General features: G+C 49.9%; 1 protein-coding gene across 3 annotated transcripts in view; it reads right to left on the bottom strand.

The window, feature by feature from the left end:
- Positions 1 to 15,764: 15,764 nt before the first annotated feature.
- The window catches only part of TNFRSF21 (TNF receptor superfamily member 21), a 33,075-nt gene continuing 25,618 nt past the window's right edge, over positions 15,765 to 23,221 (bottom strand). For all 3 annotated transcript variants that reach the window (XM_059833136.1, XM_059833146.1, XM_059833139.1), the window contains exons 5-7: positions 20,570 to 20,623; positions 18,005 to 18,218; positions 15,765 to 17,105 (exon numbers count right to left, since the gene is read on the bottom strand). In XM_059833136.1, coding sequence (XP_059689119.1) covers positions 16,876 to 17,105; positions 18,005 to 18,218; positions 20,570 to 20,623 — 498 coding nt within the window. In that variant the 3' untranslated portion in view covers positions 15,765 to 16,875. The remainder of the gene's footprint in view (positions 17,106 to 18,004; positions 18,219 to 20,569; positions 20,624 to 23,221) is intronic.

The raw sequence follows: 23,221 nt of genomic DNA, 5'->3' as shown, positions 1-23,221 counted from the left end.
ATATATACATACATAGTAGCTATACTATTAATATACTCTACATAGGACGATTCAATTCTATAGTACGGTGAGATGGGAGGCCAGAGGCTTGCCCCAGGCTCGCTGCTGGGGCTGCAGGAGGATGCTGCCGTCAGTTGGAGGGACCCAGCACCTCTGCGTCCCTCCTGGCACCATCACTGAAATAAACAGAGTAATTAAATCATTTACTGCTATGTTTCTGTCAGATCTCATTACACGGCACCTGAGTTATTTTTCCGCTTGAGTGATTGCGTGGCTCCTACTGTGGCAACGCTAGATATTCCATTCCTGATGAAATCCCTGGAAACAGCCTCAAAGGGAACATTTGGTCAAAGCTGGCAACTCCTTCTGCAGCAATAGTGCTGCCGGGGTATAGTCCTGGTGTGGATGTGTCCTGCCTCGTCTGGCATCACAGCTCACCATGGGCAGAAGGGGAGAAGTTGGGAGGAGGGAGGCAGGGAAAATCAAACAGCTCCTGCAATGAGTAGGTGAGGGCTCCTTGTCTTTGAAAAGAGATGGCTGGAGGGGAAACATGGTGAGGCTTATGAAACGGGGAAAGGACAGGCTGTTCACTGCTTCATCCAGCGAAAAATAACATTAAAATAAAATAAATAAATACATAGATAAGGGCATCAGCTGGCATTGCCAGGCTCAAAACTGACAAATCAGCTGGTGTTTGATACAAAATCTGGCAAGGAAGCTTTGGGTGGCAAAGGCTGGTCCTGCTCTCTCCGGAGGAGCATGGGTGGTCACGGGAGAGAAACCCGTGGAGGGTCCCCCAGCACGCAGAGAGCCCAGCTGCTGCAGGCACTCCCCACGCCACAAACCGTCAGAGACAGGAGGGTTTGCAGAGGAAATGCCATTACCTGTTGTTATGCCTTTCCCAGTCCTCTGCTTCTGGTGAGTGTCAGGGACAGGACAGCGGGTGACTGGGACACGCGGGTGACCCGGTACAGAGTCCTGTCCTGTTCTTATAACCCCTTCGACTGATGCGGCAGAGAAAGCCCTGGGCAGAGCCTTTGCAGCTCACCCCGGTTGCACCGTTTCTCACCTTGCTTTTGTAGCACAGGCATGGGTGACTGGTGCCAGCACAGACGCTGTCCTTATGCCAGGCCAGTTGGAGAAACACCTGGAAACAGATCCCCTGCATTCATTTGTCTGCATTATACCAGGCTAAGGAGTCTTTCCTCTGCCTCAGCTGCCTCTTGTATTCAATAAATCCTGAATTGTTTTTTGCACAGTCCAGCATTAACAGCACAGATGGAGCAACTATACCGGAATATGCATGGCTTTTAGTCCAGAGGAATAAATTATAATGGTACACAGAGGCTTTTTTCTATGGCTAGGACCAGCATAAATATATCTTACAAAAAAGATACATTCTCCCCTTGTCTTCTTTCCCAGCTGAAATAACCACCCTGGCCAAATGCTTGTGCAGAACTGGCTTGGGCTTGCAAAAGAGTTTTTAAAAGCGCCATCTTTCAGTTTTTAATTTGCATGTATCCGACATTGAAGGGGCTAAACACGAGCACCACAAAGCTCATGTGTTTTTTTCATTGCCACTTTTCAGAGTGTCACTGTATTTTGAAGTGGTTTGTACTGAAGAAAAACGAGTGTCAACGACAGGGAGCAGCAAGAAGCCTGTTGTCAGAGCAAACCCACCTTCACAGGATTTCCCAAATGCCTTTATTCTGCATTTTGTGTGAATGTTCAACCTGCTCGTTTCATTTCCTTTTTCTTTTTTTTTCTTAGAAAAAATAAAGCAGACGAGGTTTGGAGGCAGATAACATGCCAAGTGCTTCAGAGAGCTTTTCTAACGATGCTTGTCAGGTCCTTCATCTGGAGCTGCTCGGCTTGACAGCCTGTGAACTCCCATTTCTTTAACCAAAGCCCTGTAAACATCATATTCTGCTTAAACTACCCTAACCCCTTAAACTGCTCTAACCCTTCACAGCTGTTTAAGCTGCTTAATATTCAGCTACAGTTCAGATCAATTCAGACGCTAAAATGTTGCAGAGTAGCCGATTGCTATAAACTCTCCTGGCTTTGAAATGATCTCAAAATTGAAAATGTTTCAACTGGTAGTATTTAAATATTCATTGCTATAAATCTAAGAAATTTGCTTCTAAATAGGATTGAATTATGAGTCTCAGAGAGATTTGCAGCACAAAGCCCCATTTGCAGGGAGCCTGAGTAGCAGTTTTAAAGTTATTAACTTCTGCAGTTAGGAAATTCCTCCTTAAGTGGCATCTTTAACAAATGCTTCATGAAATTGCCTTCACCGATCAAAAAAATACAGATGCAATTAATTTGTCTTGAATTTTAAACCTCATTGACATCAACAAAATGAGCTGTATTTTATCTCCCTGGCTCCCACTACCCAAGCTGAGTGCAAAATCTGGCAGTGACATAAAATCAGTACAGCTCGATGTTTTTGTGCTCGTTTGCTCAGATTCATTAAACCATTTGTGATGTGCAATCGCTCACGCAGGCAGGCGCAAACCCAAAACCGTTGCTGGAATGAGATGGAGTAACCCAATCCCAGGTGCAAGGCGGGTTGTTTTTAAGTTGCAAGCACCATGGGGGCCACCCCTTAAAATTGCCAACAGCCTGGGCAGTTACGTGCATCAATATAATGCTGTGCCGGTGGGTTTGTGCCAGTTTTTAGCCCGTCATCATTGGGGTCAGACGAGGTGACATCAGCGCTGGTGAGGAGCAGATGCCTCCAGTGCACAACAAGATGCAAGGTGGTTTTGGCCAAGTTTTTTTCCTGCCAAAAGAACAGGACGTGTTTTTCCTGGTTGAAATAGGGCGAGACCTTGTTGGGTCACTTCTCCCGTCTCCGCCTGGCTACGGAAATGAGTTAAATATCAAACTCTTCAGCTGAACTGATTAACCAGCTCCAATGCTGCTAAGAGCTGCTGGGGTAGAAGCAGTGGAGAAATGTACAGGTGTGAGATGGCGATGCAGAGATGTGCTGGGCATTGAGCTCATCCAAAATGCCCAGTGAAACCCCGTGGGGACCCAGGTCTGCAAGCTGGGGGCTGGCAGAGAGCCTGCTCACTGAGGCAATGGGGACAGATGACGTCCAAACCACCACACGTCCCAGGAGAGGCACATGGCACTTGATGGTACTTCCCCTGCGCCGTCTCTCCAGCTGATAGCGGGTGCAGGTCCTGAGCACGGGACTTGAGCACCTACATCCCACGAGATCCTGCAAATCCTGCTCAACCCTTTGATCAGAAAACATAGAATCATAGAATGGTTTGGGTTGGAAGGCATCTTTAAAGGTCATCTAGTCCACCCCCCCTGCAATGAGCAGAGGCATCTTCAACTAGATCAGTTTGCTCAGAGCCCCGTCCAACCTGACCTGGAATGTTTCTAGAGATGGGGCATCTACAACCTCTCCAGGCAACCTGTTGCAGTGTTTCACCACCATCATCATAAAAAAATTCTTCCTTATATGTAGTCTGAATCGACCCTCTTTTAGTTTAAAACCATTACCCCTTGTCCTATCTCAACAGGCCCTACTAAAAAAGGGCACTTCATCGCCTCAAACTCCAGCCTGGAATTGGTGCACAGGCTGGCACCAGTCGCAGCAGCGTTGGGCATTGTGTGTTGGGGCACAGGGACTGTCCCTGGCCTTTAATGAGGAATTTCAGGTGCTTTAGTGGTGCTGGTTACAGAGGTTTCCCAGAGCTTGAGGATGGTGGGGGGAGTGTCTTTGGGGCACTGCAGTGAGGATTACGTTGAATAGGATTTTAACGTGGTAATATCAGCTTGCCAAATGCTCCAAAAACTGGCAAGCGCAGGAAAATCACTGCTTACTCTGGTCAAAATATGCATTTCTTTTTATCTTCAGGAAAATGTCTCCTCTGGAAGGAAATGGCTGCACATTTAGAGATGGGCGGTGGTAAGACGCTGGTATTTCAGCGCTGAAAATTACACCTTGTGCTTTTTAACAGAGCCTCGGGGAACAACGCGAATGAATGACGCAGAGGACAGATACTGCAAGCCTTAACGTCATGCTCTCACCACTTCCCTCCCTCCTGCTGTAGCTACCAGTGGGGAGCATCTGGCCTTTCTCCGAAAACCACATGGAATTTATTGCTCGGATATTAAAAGCCGGACTATGAGCCCAAACATCATCCTCAGAGCAGCAGGGTGTAAATCCGTGCCACACGCTGTGGGACTGCCACCGTGGCGGGGCAGCTCTTGGTGGGCATCACGCTGTCACCTTCAGCCTGGGGGAGGTCTGGGGCCAGTCGAGCAGAGCTCGCGCCTCTTGCAGCCTCATCTAAGAAATTATAATTCTGCTGCGCTTGCTTGAGCCTTGGCTCTATAATTAGCCGTGCTGCGTCAGCGTGCGTTGATGCCGCAGTGTTAATCGCCCAGCTCGTTTTCCAGGAGCTGCTGGGACTCCAGACAAATGAGGGGTTATTTCAGGTGACCCGTCCATCGTGCAGTTTCCCCGGGTCCATCCATCCCTGCTGAGCATGGGTTTCCCCACCCTGTAACGGCAGCGGTGGATTTTTACAGTGACTAACCAGTCTGATTAGTGGGTTTCATATGGAGACCCCAATGGGCGGCACTTGAGAAGGGAGCTGGGACCTGGCCTGGGGACCCAGCCCCAGGGCAGCACTGAGTGCCAGGATGGCATTAGAGGGGTGAACCCCAAAGGAAGGGTTTGCTGCCCTCAGGTGAAGTGGTTTTACCCCTGCAAACATCCAAACCCAAACCAGAGGGTTGAGAACCCCTCAGCTATTGTAAGCTGGGATGAGCATGCCGAAATCAGTGAAGCTGAATGCTATTTTAGGATGCAAGCCAGGTGCTGTATCACTGCCTCTTCCACAGATACACGTATATTCATGTGAAATCTGGCATGCCATCCTAGTTTGGTTCCTCCAGAAGGGTCTCAAATGGACCAGAACACCTGTGGCTCTGGATGCTGGGCTCAGCCCGAGACCCGCATGGCCGTCCATGGCAGCAAAGCACTGTTGGCATTATTCATCCATGGGGATCATGTAGAGAAGCGCATCACCTTGGGGGTGGGTGCAGAAAAACAGCCTCCCCCAGCCCTTCCCACCCCACATCCTTCCACACTGAGGTCCTCCAGGGATGGAGATGTAGGACACAGCAGGGGGAAGTGGAGCAAAACAAAGGGAGTGGGAAAGGACAGTAAAGAAGAGGGGGACATTCAGTATGAGGTGCAGAAAACCCAGGTTACTTTTATTTTTCCCATCAAAACAGCTGTGGAATTGCTCAGGTATCCTAGGGGCACACTGAGCTTCTTCCATAGCACGTGCCCATCCTTGTGAGTTCAAAGATTACATCTGCCAGTGACCTGCCAGGATTCAGTCCCTGCCGGACCAGCTTTTATTTCTCTGCCAGATCCAGAAAACCTTGTAGGTTTGTCTCTTTGGCACTTCATCCCGCACACTCATGGCACAACCGAGTAGCTGCAGTTACTGAGCTAGTGTCACTCCCAATTATGTCACTGTAGGAGGTAGAAGAGCCAGAACTATTATGTGTTTAGTACATTAGCGGTCCTATTTCTAGGCTAACAGCAAGACCAAGGCGGGTTTTTGCAGAAGCCTGTGAGCTTTTATCCCAGGCAACAAATCCTGACTCAGCTTGTTACATAAATTACTTATCGCAATCACGGCAAGTTGGAGGAGAGAAAAGCTGAATTAGTCCAGACAGGGTGGTTGATGCAAGTGAAGTGAAAGCATAAGCAAACGCAGTGTCGTGATGAAGGCTCCTGATTCCAGAAGGGCAAAGCTCGCAAAATAAGCATTGATAGAGCCTGGCTGCAAATGCCACCAGCGTGAGGACCATCCTTGGCCCGGGAGAGCTCACACCCTCCCAAAGGACTCCTGTGCACTGCTCCTGGGGCAGGACAGGGCCATTGCCTTGTCCCTGGGGGAATTTGGATGGGGCCACCCCATGCAAGAGGATGAGAGTTAATGTTTCAGATGGGGGGGTCACACCATACCAGCTGGCCCTGACACTGTTGAGTTTACTCTCCCTCTCAGGAATATTAGGAATAAACAAGACTGCAAAGAATTAAAGTAACCGGGGTTTCCCAGCAGTGAGGCCACTCCCTTGGATGTCCACAATGGGAGGGGAGAGGGGAGCAGCCAGGAGTCACACAATCACAGAATCACAGCTCTAGTCAAGCTCCCTGAATAGCAAAGAGCTTCAAGGAGGAAGACCCACCACCCCATGCAGAAATGTGGAGCTCAAGACAAAGCTAGGCGCAGCCCCAAAACGGGCAGGCATTCAACAAATGTTTAACTTCTCAAATCGCCATCCATTGACCCAAGTCACGCAAAAGCAGGGAGGAAAGTTGGAAGGAAGCTGCAAAAAGAAGACCCCCGAGGTCAGTGCAGAGGTGGATGCTATTTCATCTTTCATTAGAGATGTGTGCTGATGGCACAGGGCTGTCTCCATGCATTGGACGTACCGAGGATGACTCTGAGGTCTGGAGCAGCAGCAGCGCTGGACACAGTCCTGGTTTCCTGCACCGCAGCTGGGCTGAGCTGAAGGGGGTCCGACAGGGAAGGATGGACTCGCTCACCCAAGGAAAAGGGGCTCTGGCTCTTGGTTTCTGATGGGTTTAGCTGTGGCAGCTGGGGAGATGACTGACTCCTTCTCCCCACCTCTGCTACAGGGGTGAAAACACCCAGAGGAGGAGAGCAGATGCCTGGGGATGGGAAGCCCTTAAATGATCAGCCATGAGTCAAAACCCTGAGAAAACTTGACTTCTTGAGACCAGAAAAAGAACAAAAAAAAAGAGAGGGAATGGGATCCTAGTCTTCAAATACCTCCAGGAGGGAGCCAAGGGGCATACGGGGAAGGATAAACATCAGGCAGGGAAAATATTTAATTTAGCTAAAGGACCATATTGACACAAGAACAAAACAGGATTATCTGTCCATGGATACATTTAATTAGAGGGAACTTCCCAGCCATTAGAGCAGAAGAGAGCAGAGGTGAGGGGAAAAAACCCACCCGCAAGCTATTTTCAAGATTAAATGTAGTTTAAAAAAAGGAAATTATATAAGATGGCAACAGCAGGGGTGGGGGAAAGGGTTGATGCCTCTTCCTCACACCTCCTTTAGGTGGTCTGACTGCATCTGGCCAGGTTAATTCATCTTCACTGTCCAGTAAATAACTTTTTGGATGGTGCCCAGCCTGGCTTTGGTGCAGGTTAACTTGCAAGCTGCCAACCAGCTTGCAGAGCTCTTCCGAGCTGGGGATGGCGGGTGGGTGCTCCCTTCCCACAGGGGGATTTGGAGGTGCCCCCCCATCCTGGAGGCTGGCATCGCACCAGTCCATCCTCTTCCCATTGCTGCTAGTCCCTGCTCCTCCATCCTCCCGCTGCAGAAATGATGGCCAGATGGGGCAGGGAGGACCTTGGGAATGAAAGAAAAGGAGATAAAAACGTGTGAAATGTTTTATTTGCTGTGTTGTATTTCAAAAGCTTCAATTCCCTTCCTTCCTCTCCCACCACCCAAAAAATGATAAGGTTTTTGTCGCTCATGGCCAGCTGTGATTTCCAGGTGTGAATCTGCCAGCCACATGGAACCACTTCGCTTGCAAAGCCAAGAGCTCCACTCACTGATTTCGGGTCTTTCTCCCACTGACAGCCGTACAGGCATCATCACCACCATGCCGAGCCCTTGCGTGGGGCAGAGACAAGGAGCATTTCTACTACGGGGAGACTGGACAGGTTGGGGCAAAAGGCAGGAGCGAGTGGTTTTCTCTGGGGGAAAGAGGGACAGAGGATGGAGGACCGTTGGCTCAGCTCCAGAGCTGGACATTCCTTCCTTTAGTGGGCATGGTGGTGTTGGGTTGATGGTTGGACTTGATGATCTTACAGGTCTTTTCCAACCTTAATGATTCTGTGATTCTGTGATTCTGTGATTCCCAAGCTGCACTTCGTGACATGGGGCAAGAGGAAGGCAGACAGTCTAACACGGGAGCCAGCACGGACATGGTTTTATTTTCAGCTCGAAAACTAGTTTAATGGGTAAATCAATTAATGGAAAGCATGGTTTGGGAACACTGCCTCCAACCCCCCCTCTTAGCTGGGGCTCAGCACTACAAACCCCAAACCTTCTGCGTATGCTCCTCGAGGGAGGCTGGCATGGGGTCTGATGGGGTGACACTTTCCTCTGAATTTCACACTCATTTTTTTTCTGATCAGTTTGCTGACAGAGGTTTGGTCTCCATCCTTCAGTTTCCCCACCTGTAAAATGACAATAACGCTGCCAGCCTCCGCTCACTGGGAGAGCTGTAAGACAACTAGTTATTCTTGTAATAAATTAATATAATCAGTGAAAGAGAAGAAGCGGTTACCATGAAAAGCACTTACCAGCGCCTTGAAGCACCCTGGAAGATCAATGATTTAATCAATCTAATCCTTGCCAAGTATTAGCCTGGAAAGATCTGAGCTGCCAGAAACAAAGTCAGGCAGATGAATGTCCTGCCCGCAGTCCCGCTTTTCTGCTGAGCCTGACGGGTACTGGCAAAAGCTTCGGTGCCCAGAAATGTATTTTGAGACTAGGATGCTTGCAGAGTAACTCATTCCCTTCCAATGAAATTAAAGAGGAGTTCATCTCCTCCATAGTGGGAAGGGAGCAGACGGGTGAAGCTGGTGCTGCAGCCAAGGGGTCCCTGCGGGGCTCGGAGCAGAGATGGGGTGGTGGGATCACAGAGATACCAGGGTGCGTTGGCCTGGCTCCACTGAGCCCCGCAAAGCTCAAGGGCTTGGGGTACGTGCAACAACCGTGAGCTGCCAGAAATACCCACAGCTGCCAAAACAGGCAGGTCCCCCCTCGTCCCCCCAGGTCCCTCTGCTCCCAACCAAGCCAGCAAGAAAGCAGGCAGTGATCTGCAGTTTCAGTGAGTGAAACTGGCTCAGCCAAAGGTGCGATGGAATTGAGAACTGCTGCAAGAGGGAAGGCTGAGCCCTTTAGCTGGGAGAAGGGCGGAGAGGTGGGAAGGGAGGCAGAGGAAACCTTCAGTGTGTGTGTACTGAGTATCACCACGTCTAACAGCCTGTGTGAGATGGCAGAAAGGTGCTCCATGGGGTCCAAAAGAAGGCTGGCTGGCACGGTCTGGCCACGGCCACACCATTTGACCCTCTTAGTCATCCTAAATGGGGTGGCCACATTCAGGCTGCCGTCTGGAGTGGTCTGTGGCCAGAGAGAGCTCCAGCACCATGCCTGGGAATCGCTAGGAAGCCCAGGCTGTGCCCAAGACCACTCCAACGACACTGAGTTTCATGCAGGGAACCCTTCCCTGAGACTGTTTCATGTGCTGTGATACATACACCTGGTTCTCTCATAGCAAAAATGGGGGGGAAATGGAAAATTCTGTCTTTTCTGTGGATGGTTGCCCAGAGAAGATGTGAGGTCTCCATCGCTGGAGATGCTCAAAACTCAACTGCGCACAGCCCTGAGCAACCTGATCTCAGTCTGAGAATAGGTTCAATTTTGAAGCTGTCCCTGCATTGAAAAGGGGGCTGGGCAAGATGATTTTAAGAAGTCCCTCCCAGCTTAAGTTTATTTTATGGTTCTAAATTATCCAATGATCCTAAAGTACGAGTAAACCTTTGGAACATTCAGAGATCCTATGGAGTTATTCTTCTGGCTATTTCCACTGGTTCACTATACTTTGACCTCAGAGATGGGGCTGATTTATGGTTTTACACCAGCTTCACCACCACTTCTTATTCCTCCTGAGGCTCCGTGGACTAGTCCAGATTGCCCCAGGGGATCCACACATCTTGTCCTGGCACCATGGAGGTGAACCACGCCACAGAGGTGGAGTGGTACACCCAGGAGCAGGAGGTCCTACAGCTGGTTTTGAGATCCAAGTCACTGTGTTGTGAAACTACCGCTTCAGAAAATGCCTTCCAGAAACACCACTCTCAGATATAGCTGCTCATCTTCTTCTAAATCCCATTAACTGCTTAATTGGAAATTGCTTTTATTTTGCCGGGCACAAATCTCACATGCCAGTGCTCCGCCCAAGGTGTACAGCCATTTTGCTTCCCAGAGGATCCACAGAATCACAGAATGACAGGGGTTGGAAGGGACCTCTGGAGATCATCTAGTCCAACCCCCCACCAGAGCAGGGTCACCTAGAGCAGGTTACACAGGAATGCGTCCAGGCGAGTTTTCAATATCTCCAGAGAAGGAGACTCCACAGCCTCTCTGGGCAGCCTGTTCCAGTGCTCTGCCACCCTCAAAGTAAACAAGTTCCTCCTCATGTTTAGATGGAACTTCCTATGACCAAGTTTGTGCCCGTAACCTCTCATCCTGTCACTGGGCACCACTGAAAAAAGACTGGCCCCATCCTCCTGGCACCCACCCCTGAAGTATTTATAAGCATTGGTAAGATCCCCCCTCAGTCTTCTCTTCTCCAGACTAAAAAGACCCAAGTCCCTCAGCCTTTCCTCATAAGAAAGATGTTCCAGTCCCCTAATCACCTTCGTAGCCCTTTGCTATACCCTCTCCAGCAGTTCCCTGTCCTTCTTCAACTGGGGAACCCAGAACTGGACACGGTACTCCAGATGCATGTTGAGGAAAGCCCAAGGCAGCTACTAGGTTTGGGTTGCACCTTTTGCACTATTGGGAGCCCAGCAAAATATGTTCCTGATATTTAGCAGAGTACTCTGGATAAAAGTCTGTCACACAGTGAAGCCCTTTGAAAGAAACACAAGCTCACTGCTGATGTCCAACCTGGTAGGTAAGTAGGAATCCAGAAAAAGCTGTGTTTGATGCAGGTGCAAATACTTTCTGCTGCCTCAAGTGATATTAAAGAGCCAAACAATTTTAAATAATAATTTTTTTTTTTTTTAAAAAAAAGCTTCATTACTTTGCACTGTAACTTACAGGACCATAAATATCTGGGATTGGAAAGGACCTCAGGGGTCTCCAGCCCAACCTCCTGCTCAAGCAGGGCCAGTTCTGGAGTCAGACCAGGTTGCTCGGGACTTTATCTGGTCACAACTTCTCCACTTGACCTGCTCTGTTGTCTTCAGGGTGGAAATGTTTCTCCTTATACCCACCTGGGACCTCTTTTGTTTCAACTTAAGGCCTCCATACAGATTAATAAAGATCCCAGACTCCTGATGGACAACCTCAACCCCCTCCAAACCTGCTATTGAAGAGGAAGAACAAGACGAAGAAGAAAACAAGACAGCATGCTTGGTTTTTACAGCAAAACCAAAGTCTTTCATCTTGGACATAAGGTGTTTTGAGGTTAGGGATGAGGTGAGCCACGGAATGACAACATTTCCAACAATAAAAAGGGCATTTTCCCCTCCTAGCTCTGAAGCTGGATCCATGGACCTGCAAGGGTAGAAGATTGCCAGAAGAAAACAAGATGATGCCTGGCCTGGACATTATTGAGTCACCCTCCTTGGGCTAAGGAGGACCTAAACGTACATCTCCCCCATCCTCCCCTGTGGTCTAACCACTCTAACCCACTAACCACTTTTTATACAAAAATTTGGGCAGGAGCCCTGCCTGGCTCAGCTCCCCACCAAGACCTGCTGCCGCTGATCGAGGAGCTCCTGCCTGTGCAGGGCAACTTATTCCCAACATTAGGACTAAAAAGGGTCAATCCTACGGCTCTTCTCCACCTCCACACCTTTCCCAGCCATTCCCAGGGTGAGGTCCCCCGGTTAGGGACTCACGAGCATCGGGGGAAGAAAAACCCAAAGGGAAAGTGCCGTAATTTGTGCATTTGTGGCTGTAAATCACCCACCGTGAGTTTATGTGGGGGTTAGCAAGGTTTCAGTCATGCCCTAAGCAAGAGATTTCCTTCTTTAGCATCAAGAAAATAAGAAGGAAAAAAAACAAAAAAAGGAATAAAGAAAAATTTAAAAGAAATTTTAAAGAATTAAAAAGAAAAAATAAAACTTGCAGGTTTGCAACATTTTACAAACTTATCAATGTTTTTCCTCCCCAAAAATATCAGAGGAAAGACTAGCTTCTGATTTTGAATTAGATCACTATTACAGGTTAGTCATGCAGCCAAAGCAAATCTGAGAAGCAGAGAAAGGAACATGTCTACCATTGCTTCAGTGACTTCAGAGCCAGCTACTCCAAGAGCATTTTAGGTACCTAAAGAACAGAGACGAGAACCTTGCCCGGCTGTAACAGCACCTAAATCCACAGAAAGGTTGGTGCAAGTTTAGGAAACCCCAGAGTCCCTGCCTGAGCTGCTGGCCAGCATCTTCATCAACAGCTGATCCAACATTATTCAGATGCTTCAGGTTTAATTTGGGTTTGGTTTTTTTTCACTTTTTCTGAATTATATTGGTTAAGAAAATCCTTGAGAAAGGGAGGGAAGAAGCTGGAAGGGAAAATTAAATTACAGCAGTAGGAAGGAAACCGTGAACCTCATAAATGCTCACATGGTGAAGAAGCAGCTGTATCCTCAAGGCTGGTTTGATGAACACGTCAGGGGGTGCCACCATTAGGCATGTACTACAATACATAAATGATGGCTCCTCTTATTTCTCCTCCATCTTCCCATTTCCTACCAGTTGCCCTAGAAACTTCCCTCTCACGGTACTCACAGGAGCGAAGTCCAAGAGAAGAAAACCCAACCGCAAAGCCTTCGCAACTTAAAGCTCAGGGCCAAGCGATGCCAGAGGAGGATTTCTGTGTAAGCAGTCCCTGTGCACTGCACGGCTCGGCCCCGCAGCCCTGGGGACGGGCACAGACCCCCCGAATAACCCCCACATCCCACGCTGAGCCCGCAGGGCATCCTTGGGCTGAAGAACCTCTCGCAAGACCCTGGGGTGCTTTTCCAAGCTGGAATGCCAGCAGCCACACCGGATGGGTTACAATGAGTTCCCCATTAGGATAAATTCCAATTGGGCTGGGGTAGGAGGAAAGTGCACCAGATACCTTGTTCTTCTGCAGGGAGCGGCTGCAATTCATAGAAAAAAAAGGAAAGAGAATAAAAAAAAATAATCCCAAACTTCATTTGCACTGGAGGCATTAAAAGAGCCCGGAACAGCAGAGCAATCCAGTCCTGAGGATGCCAGACCACGCTGGAGGCATCTCCGGAAGGTTTTATCCCAGCAAACACTGCGACCTTGGTGGGAGGTGCAATTTTCACGCCTCGCGTCCAAGCCCGCAGCAAGCAGGACTGCAGCGGCTGGTGTTTGTGTGAGCTACACCAGAAATGTCGGTCTCTGCCCCCGTGCACGATGCCCACAGCAGGCAGAGCGGGGGAGCACGGCTGCGCTCCCGTCTTGCTTTCTGTCCCCTCTGGCTTCACAGGCTCTGCCATCCAGGACTGCCACCCCAGCACCCAAATCTGCCCCCCTCCTGGCTGTCCCTGGGTGGAGGACAGCGTGCAAGGACCAAACATGACGACTGAGCGAGCAAGGCCAGGCAAGGGGCAAAGCCAAGCCGCACACCTCAAACCTGCACCTCTCACCTACGATGCGGACCTGAGAGTACATTTTAATGCATGTTTTGCATAAAATACAAAATGCATTTTTATGCATATATTTATCAAGGTCTTTGTATTCACAGCTTTGCCTTGCTAAACCCATTTAGCCAAAAACTTCACCCGTTTGAGTCGCACGCAACCGGTGTTGCGGCGCGCGAGGTTTGTGCATTGCCCTCGCTGCTTCCAATAAAGCCACGTACGAGGACAAGGACGGTCTCTCCCTGGTGTTGAGTTATGCCTCCAGGTCACAAACCCATCGATGCCTCGTTTATTTTCTTAAGGCTTAAGAGAGCTGGCTCAGAGGAAGGGTGGGAGCGCTGGGCTTGCGGCTCCTCACACCTCCCACACTGCCAGGAAATACTCTGCCTATATGTGTGGCTCAGCTGCTCTCAGACATTTCCCCTGCACACCCCCAGATATATATATATAAAAAAATATTTTATGTATGTTATACACATATAAATACATAATAATAATTTTTAAATATAGAACTATATAAATAACATGTAACATAGAAAAATATTTAAGTAGTATGTATCAATGTATAATATTTGTATGTATTAAATATATATAATAAATAACTATATTGCACACACATACATATGCATAGAGCAAAGGGATGCTTAGAGGCCACAGCTTGGAAATAGGAAATGATGGAGCCAGGGACAAGACCAACATCCAGATGCAAGCAAAGGAGGGAGTGATGCTGGAAGCGTACACAGCACAGATGGAGCCAAGGATTGCCCAAATCTTGGCCTGTCCCGTGACCTGCCACCGAGATGAGTTAAATGCATCCCAACACCCTGGGGACCTGCCTGTGCCCACGTTTACAGCTTCCTCGTGCCTCCTCGGTGCCTCCTGGCCAAGGCACCTCCATGATATGGCTGCTTCATGGTGTTTCTTCAGCTGGCCGCTAAATCTGCTTTCCGGGACCCTTTTTTTTTTTTGCTTTAGGTTCAAACCCATCAGAAAATGCAGGCGGCCGCCAGGACGGAAAGCAGAGTTGCGGGACGGGGCCAGCGGTGTCCTGGGAAGGTGGCAGGATGACTCTGGTGCTTACAACCCATGGGTTTAGCTGGGAGCACCTGGACCATCAGAAAAGGTCAAATCCCCAATTTCCCACCCGGACTCACTCCGGGAACCTGCTAAGGATAATTTAAAGCCGGCGGTCTACGCTTGCCTTAACCTATTGATTGAGCCCACGATCGCACGCCTTCCCTCCCCTTGCCAATTCTTGCCCAGGCAGATGGACAGCAACCACCACCGCTCCCAACAAGGAGATAAAAAAAACCCACTTGCCAACAGGGTGGTACTGGGCTCCACCTCAAAATACTGCTTTTAGCAACCCCGTGTATGCCCGGTGCATGAGCCATGCTCACTATTTCTTCGTGATGCCTTGAAGACATGTTGCAGCCACGAAGAGCTCAATGCTTCATTGCCAGCGAGGGAAAACCTCACCTCAGCGCTCCCAACAAAGGCTCTTGCTATTTCACACTGTATTTCATCTGTCCATGTGTTGAAAAGTTTTAATCCTGTACCTATGTATAGTCCTGTAACAGCAAACTTCAACGCCAGCCAGAAGGAAAACACTCCGGAGCTAAGCATACAAAATGACAGTACTATAAACCAGAAGCATTTGTCCCATTAAGGTTTCCATTTGTAGACAGAATAACAAGGGATGAGTTATTTGGAAGCGGAGATTTTAAGGACATTGGTAAAGTAACAGGGCAAGAGAAACGCTGTGACTGCAAGACCTTCGCTCAGGAATGACTCAGCACAGCAGCTGCATCCTGGAAAATTAATACTTCAGCCACCCCAAAACGCCTGCAAAGCCTTTGGGAGCTTGCAAAAACCAACCCTGGAAGCCCCATTAGCCATCTGATCCGCTCACCGCTATGGGAATTAACACGCGTCCCCCACCCCGGCTCAGTGCGGGGTCCTGCCCTCCGGCTGCAGAGAGCTCCGGCAGTGACCGTGGGCACTCAGGGCAGCGTTGGCAACAGAAAGCCATCACATTTTGGCCCCGAAGCTAAAGCAGACAACGCCCTCACCACTCCCACAGCCCAAAATCTCCCTCTTCACCCCTCCACGGGCACCCTCAGCACCCCCTGCTCCAACCCAGGTATCCTTGAGCAGAGGCAGGTGTTAAGGAGGTTAACGCAGATTCATGTCAAGTAACAAACACCTAGTATTTATTAATAAATTAGTACACTGGAAGGCAATTTTTCAATTCATTCCCCTCTTCCCCCACTCCCACTCCTTCCCACGGGGCAGCACACGCCACCCTCATAGCACGATTTCTTCAAATTCAGCGTAGTACAGACTGTTCGTTATGGGAGCGTAATAGTTGCAAATATAATCAGACAGACTTTTTACGATGCAGCTTTTTTCCCCCACCCCCCAACCTCTTTTCTTTTAATAAAAAGTGAAGTGTGATTTGAAGAGACTATTAAGACCAGGTAAGGTCTCTGGAGACCTTATCAGCCACGTCTGTATAAAAAACAAGAGACACGAGTGTAAAAGCATAGCTTGGTTTAAGTCTTACACCACGAGGAGAGCAGGACCACCGGCGGCCACCTTCGCCTCCCCACGTCCAGCACCGGCTCCCTTCGGAGCCTCGCCGCTCCCGCAAGCGGCAAGGCAAGGTAACTCCTTACATTCGACTGAAGGCAAAGGACCTTTTCATCGCCTTGAAAATTGGCGGGACCGACCCTTTTCTTTGCGGTTAAAGCGCTTCTGCTTTAGCTTACAGGAGCACGATGCATTGTCCAGGTGAAAACCATACAATAAATAACCGTGCTACTAAAATCTCAGCAATGGATATGAGCTATACAATAGTACATTAAAAAAAAGTCAGCTCGGGTGGGAAGCTTAGCTGCATTAAGAGACGGTAACCAGCAATGATTGGGGTTTTTTTTTTTGCGTGTTTTTGCTATTTACCGCTCCGAGGCGAAGGAAGGTGGTGGGAGACGGTCACTCCGAGCGACAGCTTTGACAGAAGAAGTGGGTTACAGAGCAATCCCCGATTTGATGTGTTAAATTACACCAGACTTGTGGTCTTTTAGTTCGTTAACTGCTTTTTTTTTTTTTTTTTTTAAAGTGCATCGACTGATCTGATTGGAATGAGAACAAGGAGAAGAGATGCTCAAGGAAGGGCACAGAGGGTGCAAGGACTTGGACTGAGCGATAGAGTTAAGGTGGAGGGGTGCAACGCTGGCAAACTGCCCCCCCCTCCAGAAACCAAGGACACCTCAACGAAAATACTGGCCATATATTCTACAACAAAACCTGCCTGCATATTGTCAGTCGTCTTAACGAGTGCCAAGCTAGCTCTAGCAGATATTCGGAGAGTGCGTAGTGACCCAGTGCCTACAGTAAGTCGGGAAGGTGGCTATAGACAGAGTCCAGGAGGGTCTGGCTGGCTTCCTGGCTCTTGACTCCGGCGATCTCAAATAGCCTGTCCAGCTTGTCTTCAGCCTGTGGTATCTCCTCTATCACGTGGAGCTCCTCGGGGTTGAGGATGTGCAGCATGTCGTCGAAGATGGGCTGCAGGTCACAAGGGTCCAAGCGCACCTGGCGCAGGACGGTGTCCTTCTTTTCTGCAGGAGGAAAGGAGAGGGTGGTCAAGAAACCCCTCAAAAAACCTCCGCTAACCAGGGCTTGTTCTCCTTGGAGACCTCGCTCCATCCCCTGGTGCCACCTCTGGAGAGGGACACACCACAAGGAGAACCGAGGGAAAAGGTGGAGGGTGATGAGCGATGGGGAGGGGAGAAGATGGAGAAACCAGTGCTGCTGAGGCACCTAATCCAGGATCCCGCTAGCACAAACACAGCATTTATAAATGCTGAATGGCCAATACAGAAAAGTGAAGGCAGGAGGGGAGCCAAAAAAGCTGAATTCTGCTCTTTCGAGTTGTTTTCGTTGGGTCAGCTTCATTTCCATACCCAAGTATAAATTCGGTAGATTGATTGAGCTCAGTGTTTCACCTTCATCAGAAGTTAAAGAAGATTAAATGCAGCAAGTTAAGCGCAGTAAATTAAACCCCCTAAAAAAAAGGGGGGGGTGACTAAGAGTGATTTACATCTCAAGTTACACGCCGCAGCAAGCAGGACCAAGGGTGAAAAAAAAATAATAATTCAATCTCAAAATTACAATTTTTCTGGTTTCATCTCACAGAATAACGCACAGGCCAACCCAACAGCCGAAAGCCAGGAGAAAACCCCCCAAATATCCAGGGATGCTACAACTTCTCTGGCAGCACTTCGAAGAGTTAAAAGCCTTTAAAGGTGTTTTCCCCTCTCAAATCTGTATCATCTTTGCTAACAGGATATTTTGGTCTGGAATGAGGAGGTGATAAACGTATCCTGGAGGGCCAGTTTTCCCACTTATTTACTTTAACAGTATCATGTTGGGCAGCTCTGCCACGTGTGCTGACTGCAGGGGACATGCTGTGGCATCCCTTCGGTCCTCCCGCTCTCCCCCAGGCTGATTTTGGTACCTTTGGTAATAAAAGAGCCTGTCCGGCTGAGCGCGGAGGAGCCGCTGGAGGTTGAGTCGCAGCGCAGGAGGGGCTCCGCTTCATCGACGAAGAAGCATTTCTTCTCCGAAGGAGAGGGCTCCACGGTGAGGACGGCCGCCTCGGGGGGCTTGGGGCTGGGCGTGGGGCTGAGCGGGCTGGGGCTCACCGGCAGCGCCAGTCTGTCAGCGTCCAGCTTGGGGGGAGGAAAGAGAGGGCAAGTCAACTTGGAGGGGATGCCACGCCACGGGCTCGTGCTCAAAACCATCCCGATGGGGACTCGCAGCGGTTTTCAACACGCCCCAGCCCATCCTCGGTGAGCGGTCCCTGCGTTGGGGTGACCTCCTCCTCCCAGGGGACCTGCTGACGCAGAACGGGCCCCGGAGGTGAGGGGAAGACATCAGGCTGGCATTTGGCACGCCAGCGCTCAACAGGCAGGAGGAGTAATGCAACCTGCGTTCTTGGTAGGAGCAACCGCAGCGTCTGGATGGCGCATGCAACCACAGCAGAGCCATTTTAACGTCGTTTTTCTTCTCACTCTCAGGTTATTAAAGCCTGAAGTACCACTCTTGGGGGCTAAGGGTGATGATACCCAAGCAGCTAAGCCCCTGCACGCCCCCCCACCCCCCAAACCCGCTCCACAGCTATCATTTCCTAAAAGCAAGGCATAGCCCGGCTCCACACCTGCAACCGGTGCCGAGGCTGCAGGGCGAGAGCTGCGACACCCCTTGGGAATCTCCACTGCAGCACGCTCCTGTGAGCAGCTACACTGGTAATATTTCAAGTTAATAATTTGTTTGCCCCATCTTGCTCCTGCTCCCATGAGCACCCCATTAACGTGTGATGGCAAAATCCATCCCACCTGAGTCCAGGGCCAGGAAGGACAAGCAGGGGCTGGCGTTGACCCCAGCATCACCCCAGCGCCTTTGGTTTTTGCTACCCTGATGCAAGCCAAGGGCAAGCGTTGGGCTCCACGGTCCCGAAGAGCAGCAAGCACTGCTGGGACACGCCGCGCTGGGAGGCGCGACTATTTGGGTGCCAGCATGAACCCGCTTCCTAACTTGACCATGCTCTGCATCTTCCTTCTTGCATCTCCTTCCTACCTGCACGGCAGCAGCCAACATTGTCTACCCTCCTCTGCCTCTCAGCATCCCCTCAGGGTGCAAACCTCAAGCAGAGCTTTTCTGGTTTCCATTCCCCACAGGGATGAGAGGCTCAGGCAGTGTCCCCACATCCCTGGCTGGCAGCTCAGGCACCTCTGCAGGTCACCAGGTCCCCCCAAGCAGGTTGCTTTAAGGACATCTAATATTTAACTTCTTCCCCAACCCTGCATCCCTGCTCGACCTGCCACAGAGGAGAACTGCAAGCCCCATCCACGTCCAAGCCACTCTCCCAACAGCATTTCACAACCCTGCTTTCTCCGCACGCAGAGGGAAGACCAGGCTATTCCTGCCAACATGCTTTTGCCTACTACCCAGGGATTAAAATGCAAAATTTGGCTTAAAGGCTGTGGGAAAGGGTGCTGCTGAGCCACCTCCGCACCGGCATGGATGTGCCTGCGCATTCCTCATCTGTATCGAGGAATTCGCCACCCACAAATCACATGTCTGCTGAGGCGCCCATTAATTCACATTAAATTAACATTGAAGCCTGTTCCTGGTAGAATAAAAGGGGTTTTTTTCCCCCCTCTTATTGAAAATAAACAGGGGAGGATTTGTTCTAGCTCAGCACGTTACGCAATAGGCGTATTAAAAATAAAAGTCAGCTTTAATTTTTAATTAAAAGAATCTGCCTTCTCCTCTGAAACTCCCTTTCCAGTACAGCTCATCAACAAGAATCAGCCTATTGCCATTAACAGGGGAAAAGCAAGGGAAGGACCAGAAGAGCGGCTGGCCACTTTCCAAATTGCAACACACTCCGATTTCCCCTTTATAAAAATAACAAACAGGCTTTAGGGGTTAGTTTTTCCTCGTGCAACTCATCTATTTAATATCCAGCCACAAACCCACCTCCTCATTTCCAAAAAGGGGTCTGACAGCCAAGAAGGAATGACGGGGAAGGCAGGGAACAGCCAGCTGCCCCGGCTCTGCCTTCCCAGCAGAGGGGAAAAACCCTTCCCAGAAGTGTGCGAGTCATTTGGAGTTTAATTAAACAGCTGCTAAAGCACGCTAGGAAAAAAAAAAAAGTCACCCAAGGTTATTTGACTGTAGGTGTCCCGGGAGCCCAAAGCTTTCCAAATAGCTGAACGGCTGCGAGCTTGAGGCAAAGCAAACAGGATGCTTGGATGCGTGTTAATATTTAAACCACGGGAAGAAAGCGAGTGGGAATGAGGGTTTTCAAAGGCCGGGGAAAGCAAAAGGTTGCTGCGAGGTGAAGCCTGTGGAATAGGTGCAAAAAGACACTATTCATAGCCCGTGACTCATTTGCTTGAAACCACCTTGGCCGTTCCTGTTTTGAAGACCGGAGGTGCTTGAGTGAAACCGAGCTCTGACTGGAAAAAACCCCTCTGCCACCCTTTTGCCCTTCCAGAGCCACCACACGTCTCACCTTTCCGTCGTCGTTGCAGGGGTCCTGCGCTTGCCACTGAGGCTGCATTTGCACCTGCACAGACAGACACATGGGAGACTGTGAGATGCACGGTTCAGCGTGAAAACCGAAGGCGCTGCGGCAGCTTTGATGCATCAGCAGCCTCCCGCGACCGGTCAGTCGTACCGGAGCGCTCTGCCAATTTTTTCTTTTTCTTTTTTTTTTTTTTTTGAGCACTGCAGTAAGAGGTTTGCAATGCCAAAAAAAAAAAAAAAATCCTAAAAGCTCCTGCGTACTCGCAGCCCTTTAGGATGCGGCTCAAGACATCCTCTTGGATCCCAATGCATCTGGGAGGATGCTCTAAGCAGCTCAGGGTGTCTGAAGGTCCTTCCCAAAAGGAAGAAAAGGGGACAGAAGGGGATGGGTGCAGAAGACGACATAAGCTTGGCTTTGTTTTCTTTTCACAGCTGCTCTCCACAGCTCTGCTTGAACTGGTTGGTCCCATTTTCTGCCTTCATTTTACTGTACCGCAATAAAAACTCAACTCGGACAAACAGAAACTGCAGCTGCTGTGCTCATGTTAAGAAGGAGCAGTTGTAGGCATTAAAAACCCCCTCCCTTGGGCAATGCTTCCCTGTAATTCCTCCTGCACCAACCAGGCAGTAATAAAAGCCGGCGGCAGGTTTGCTGCCACAGAGGGTGGCTGTGCACCCTCCCGAGATGTGGGGGGATAAATTTAGCACTGAGGCAGCCGTTTCCCGGATTCCCTGCCAAAAGATGACACCCAGCTGACACCAGCCCTATTCCCAGGTCTGTTACGCCGCCGTAGGGTATGCGGGAGGAGAAACCCTGGCACACGAAGCAGGGTGGACTGGGCTGGGCGGCAGCCCCGCACGGGCGATGCTGCAGATGCAGGGTGGTGTCGGGGGGGGGATGCTCTCTCTGCGGTCCCCGTAGGTGCAGGGAGGATCTGCCCAGATGAACAGCTTCACAGCGCAGGTGGTGTTTGGAAGTCCACCTTCAGGGCAGACCAGATCTTGGAAGGCAAAACACTGTTGGCCAAGCCACGAGGTCTTGCCAAGGTGGCAGAGACATGCCGTGATGGTGCGCGGGTGCTGCAGAGCAGGAGGCAACCACTTTGCCAGGATGGGAAGGGCACGAGGGTGCTCAGCACCCTGGGGTGAGGTGGGAAAGGCCAAATGTCTTCTCCATGTCCTTCACCTCATTGGCCATGTTTCAGAAGCGTTTGGCCACCACTGCTGTGGTGGAGCCGGTGTCCCTCACCACAGGGCAGCCCTGGAGATGAGCTACTCAAGGCAAACCTCACCGCGACCCAGGATGGGCAATGCCAGGTTTAGACGCCAAGACCAAAACGCAGCCATCCATGGAGAAAGCAGCTCCTCGCCGCTGGCCCTGGCCTTTTTGGGCCAAGTCCTTCTCCAAGCAGGAGATGGTGTCTCTCCACGAGAGCTCCTGGTGGCTTTTCCTTTCTATGGATTTGCCCACCCACTTTTCCAACTCCAACCATCATGAAGAGTTGACGAAGCCATGAAGAAGAGTTTCCAAACTCAATTACAGGCTGAGTAAGTCAGTACCGAGTTTGGGTTATTATGACACCACCATCTTCTAATTTCATCTTATGCCCCCAAGCCCATTATCCTGCAAATACACAGACCCAAGGAGATGTGGCTACCACAGCAGGGAAACCTCAAATATAACTGCAACTACTATAAAGTTTACATTTTTGTTTGTATTATTTATATTTGTATTACTTTATAAATTACTAAATTTTTGTTTATTGCACATTCTCCAGTCTGGATCAAACCCAACCTCGGTTTGCTGAAAATTGACTCCTGGTTTAGAGCAAACCTGGAGGAAAACAGAGATGTCCACTCCAGCAAAACCCAACCAGCCCTACCCCTTCCCCAGAGCTCTGGCCACTTTATCCATAGAGCTTTGTGCCTCAAATAAAACCTGATGCAAGTCCAGAAGGAAAAATTGCATGCAATTTTGGTTTTTTTCCTGCCTGCCTGGGCATCTCCCAGCCCCCGGCTGGGATATCCATCCAACAGCTTCACCCTCGCTCCACCGCCACGCGAGGTTAACACGGCACAAAGCTAATTGATAATTACTAGGCAAAGCAGAACTGGGCTGGACCCAAAGAGGAAACGAAGGGGATGGGCAGGAGCTGTCAGGGACTGGATTTGGGCAACGCTGCTCCAGGGTCTTGACTCCCCCCCCCCAGGGTTTTGACCTGCAAAAGAGGAAGAAAAGGAGCCAAAAGGCGCTGCCACAGCTGCATGCCCAGACACGGGGCTGCTTTCACATCCTCTTCTCCTCTGGCACCCCCCAAAAACCCATGGCTTAACCTCACACCAGACCCAGCCCTGACATATTTGCTGATTCACGGGATTATCCACGGCATGCAATCAGCCGCGGACCTAAATCTCGTTGGGCTCGGGGCTGCAGCCTCCCCCTCTCCATTTTCAACATCTCCCTTATTGATTTATTATTTTTTTTTAAGCTTTGCCGTGGCTGCGCTGCTGAATGCCCTGAGCAAGGCTGTTTGCTTCCCCTCCATAAAATCCCTGAAATATTTCAGCCGAGGCCAGCGGAGCCATAAATAAAAAGATAAGAGCTTAAAGCATTGCTCACGGTAGGACACTTAGGGTA

The sequence above is a fragment of the Gavia stellata genome, chromosome 2, assembly GCF_030936135.1.
Source record: "Gavia stellata isolate bGavSte3 chromosome 2, bGavSte3.hap2, whole genome shotgun sequence".
Lineage (NCBI taxonomy): Eukaryota > Metazoa > Chordata > Aves > Gaviiformes > Gaviidae > Gavia > Gavia stellata.
The sequence above is the reverse complement of the archived record's forward strand: the minus strand, read 5'-3'. Positions and strand labels throughout refer to the sequence as shown.